At 46.7% G+C, this 2,869-nt stretch overlaps 1 protein-coding gene across 1 annotated transcript in view; it reads left to right on the forward strand.

The window, feature by feature from the left end:
* Nucleotides 1-2,812, forward strand: part of LOC111874949 (syntaxin-16) — a 79,139-nt gene extending 76,327 nt beyond the window's left edge. The window contains exon 6 of the mRNA XM_033755657.1: nucleotides 2,361-2,812. Coding sequence (XP_033611548.1) covers nucleotides 2,361-2,414 — 54 coding nt within the window. The 3' untranslated portion in view covers nucleotides 2,415-2,812. The remainder of the gene's footprint in view (nucleotides 1-2,360) is intronic.
* The last annotated feature ends 57 nt before the right edge of the window (nucleotides 2,813-2,869 follow it).

Consider the following 2,869-nt stretch of genomic DNA (forward strand, 5'->3'; position numbering starts at 1 on the left):
GAGGAAATTGGATAATTTGTTTGGAGGCAGACCCACTGCTTTGATGTTGTGCCGGGACAGCACTCTGCTGGTACGGCTGAATATGGGCCCGACATAGGGAAAGTAGGCGACTGAGCCCGGCTTGTCTTCAGGCTGGCTGATGTTGGGCCGACAGTTGAGAACTCTGTGGATCTGCCGGTTGTTGTATCCGTTCTTCCTGAATACATCCCTCAGGATCACCAACTCCGCATGTAGGCTGTCTTGATCACACAGTGCTCTAGCCCTGTGCACCAATGTGGAGAGTGCAGCTTGCTTGTTGAAGGGTGGTGGGGCACAGCGTTAAGGTAGAGGTTTGTATGGGTGGATTTGCGGTACACTCTGTGGCCCAGAGAACCATCGGGTCTCCTGTAAATATCTATATTGAGGAAGGGGATGTGGCCTTCAGTTTCAGTTTCCATTGTGAACTGAATGCACTGCTGGATACTATTTAGATGGTTCAGGAAGTCCTTGAGCTTGTCGGAACCGTGTGGCCAGATGACGAAGGTGTTGTCCACGTAGCAAAACTAGCAGCGGGGCTTGTTTGGGGCCAAGTTAAGTGCCCTCTCCTCGAAGTCCTCCATATAGAGGTTAGAGATGACCGGAGAAAGTGGCGAGCCCATCGCCACACCATCGGTTTGATCATAGCACTGGCCATTGAAGTTGAAGTATGAGGTGGTCAGGATATGGCGGAAGAGTCTCAAGATGTCTTCTTCGAAATGTCATCCTAGCAGATCCATCATATCCTTTATAGGCACCCTGGTCAAGAGTGACACTACATTGAAACTGACCATTATGTCGTGGGGATCAACATGGAGAGAGTCCAATGTGCGGACAAATTCCATGGAGTTCCTTACGTGGTGTGAACCGTTGCCATGTATGTGCTTAGTAGGCCAGGCAATAGGTGGGACAGCCAATGGTGCTCACAGTGGGCCTTAGTGGAACGTCAGGCTTGTGGATTTTGGCAACCCGTAGAGTCTAGGTGGCCTGGAACCTTGAGGTCATAGCTGTTGGCAGACCTCCTCAGCAATCGGGGACTTTTTCAGGAGAAGAACAGCCTTGTGCTCTATGGTATCCGTAGGGTCCTTTCCTGTAGGCCTTATCCTCCAAGAGAGCGGCAATCTTTCGGTTGTAGTCAGACGTATCCAGTACCACGGACGCATTACCCTTGTCAGCCGGAAGGACGGTGAGCGCCTCATTGGTTTTTAAGGGCCGAATGGGTCTTCTCTTGTCACCAGTCAGATTGTCCTTTGGTTTGCGGGAGTTCTTCAGAATCCTGACCGTCTCCTGTCGGATCTCCTCTGCAGTCTCTACAAGCAGGGCCACTATTGCCTTTTCCACCCCACACAGGATATCCTTAACGGGAATGGACCCCAGAGCCAGAGCAAAGTTGAGGCCCTTGCTCAGGGCCGAGAAAGCCACTTCTTCCAATGGCACATCACTCAGATTGACTACCGTCTTCTTACTGTAAGGTGGGCCGGGTGGGTGCTGGGTCTCATGCAAATGTTGAAACTTCTTGCAGTGCCTGGCTCTTACGTCATCAGCGACGCGTAGCCATCTCACTAGTGATGCGGTCGATCAGGTCCCAATCATCGGTGGACAAGCCCTGGGTAAACCACAGGTGTAATCAGTGCTTGAGGTGGAATGAAAATAGAACCGGGATGGTTTTCCCCTTTTAATTCATAGACATAAATTATGAAAATATACCGAGTGATGTATATAGTCTGTGTTCCATCTAAGACCTAGGAACATATTACAGTAGTTTAAATGGCATGCGTTAAAATAAAGTCACACATGCATTACGAGTACTTATCTTTAGAATATCTTCCAGATGTTTTCATTGCTTTCTGAAGTCACTGATCTTCTATCTGCGGGGGCTGCACAAGACTGGTAATCTGCATGTCGACATCCTTTCTTTAGCCATTGTTTTACATAATATTCTGCATCGAAAGCACTAAGAGGGGGTTCCACTGATGAAATAAACATTAAACTAGATGCTGTTTTTAAAAGCATCGAGCTTCGGATGGTTGAAATAATGTTGTTCATGTTGCTGAATGCACGCTCACACTCTGCAGTTGAAAAAATAATAGTACTTGCAGCTGCAATCAACGGCTTTAGTTCATCAGGATACATGACACCATTCATTATATTCATGTAATATTCATGGAATCCATGAACTGAAGTTTTCTTACACACCATAAATGACTCAGCGAGTTCCCTAATCTCTTTATCAGCAAAACATGGATCTTGACATTTTACCCACTTAGCCTTATCCATTATTTTCAAGTTGTCCAGTAACTGACTGTATTTGTCCCTATTTCACCATGTTGTGTTACTACTTCCAGTTGATTCGTGTGAAGCTCTGGTGTCGTGACCCAAGATGTTGGCTGGTCGACTGAATTACGTTGGCCGAGGTAGCGTAATAACTCAGTGATGATGATTGTCAGTTGGCTGCCTGAGTGTGTATTCCAACCACAAAGAGCAAATACTCACTACAGATTATAGAGGATTTATTGAGACTGTGTGTATATTACATACAAGCGCTGGCGGACATAAGCCTGGCCAGCCTTCTCCTAGCCCCAACCCAGACAAAAATTCCCCCTTCAACTTCTCTCTTGTTCTTAAAACCTAATCTAAACTAAGCTTGCAGCCCAATGTCTCGAGACATGAACCCTCACGCAGATCAAGTTACACCAGCGGTTGTTGAAGGATAGGTCCCAGACGAAACACTCCAGGACTCCACTAATTTATGAAAATGGCAGGGGTAGATATAACATTTTTTTTTTGTGGAAGCAGGTCAACCTCTTGACGTGCTATAAATTTTAGTAGAGGGCATGACCCCAGACATCAGACT

Source organism: Cryptotermes secundus, unplaced genomic scaffold (genome assembly GCF_002891405.2).
Source record: "Cryptotermes secundus unplaced genomic scaffold, Csec_1.0 scaffold712, whole genome shotgun sequence".
In the NCBI taxonomy this organism is placed as follows: Eukaryota; Metazoa; Arthropoda; class Insecta; order Blattodea; family Kalotermitidae; genus Cryptotermes; species Cryptotermes secundus.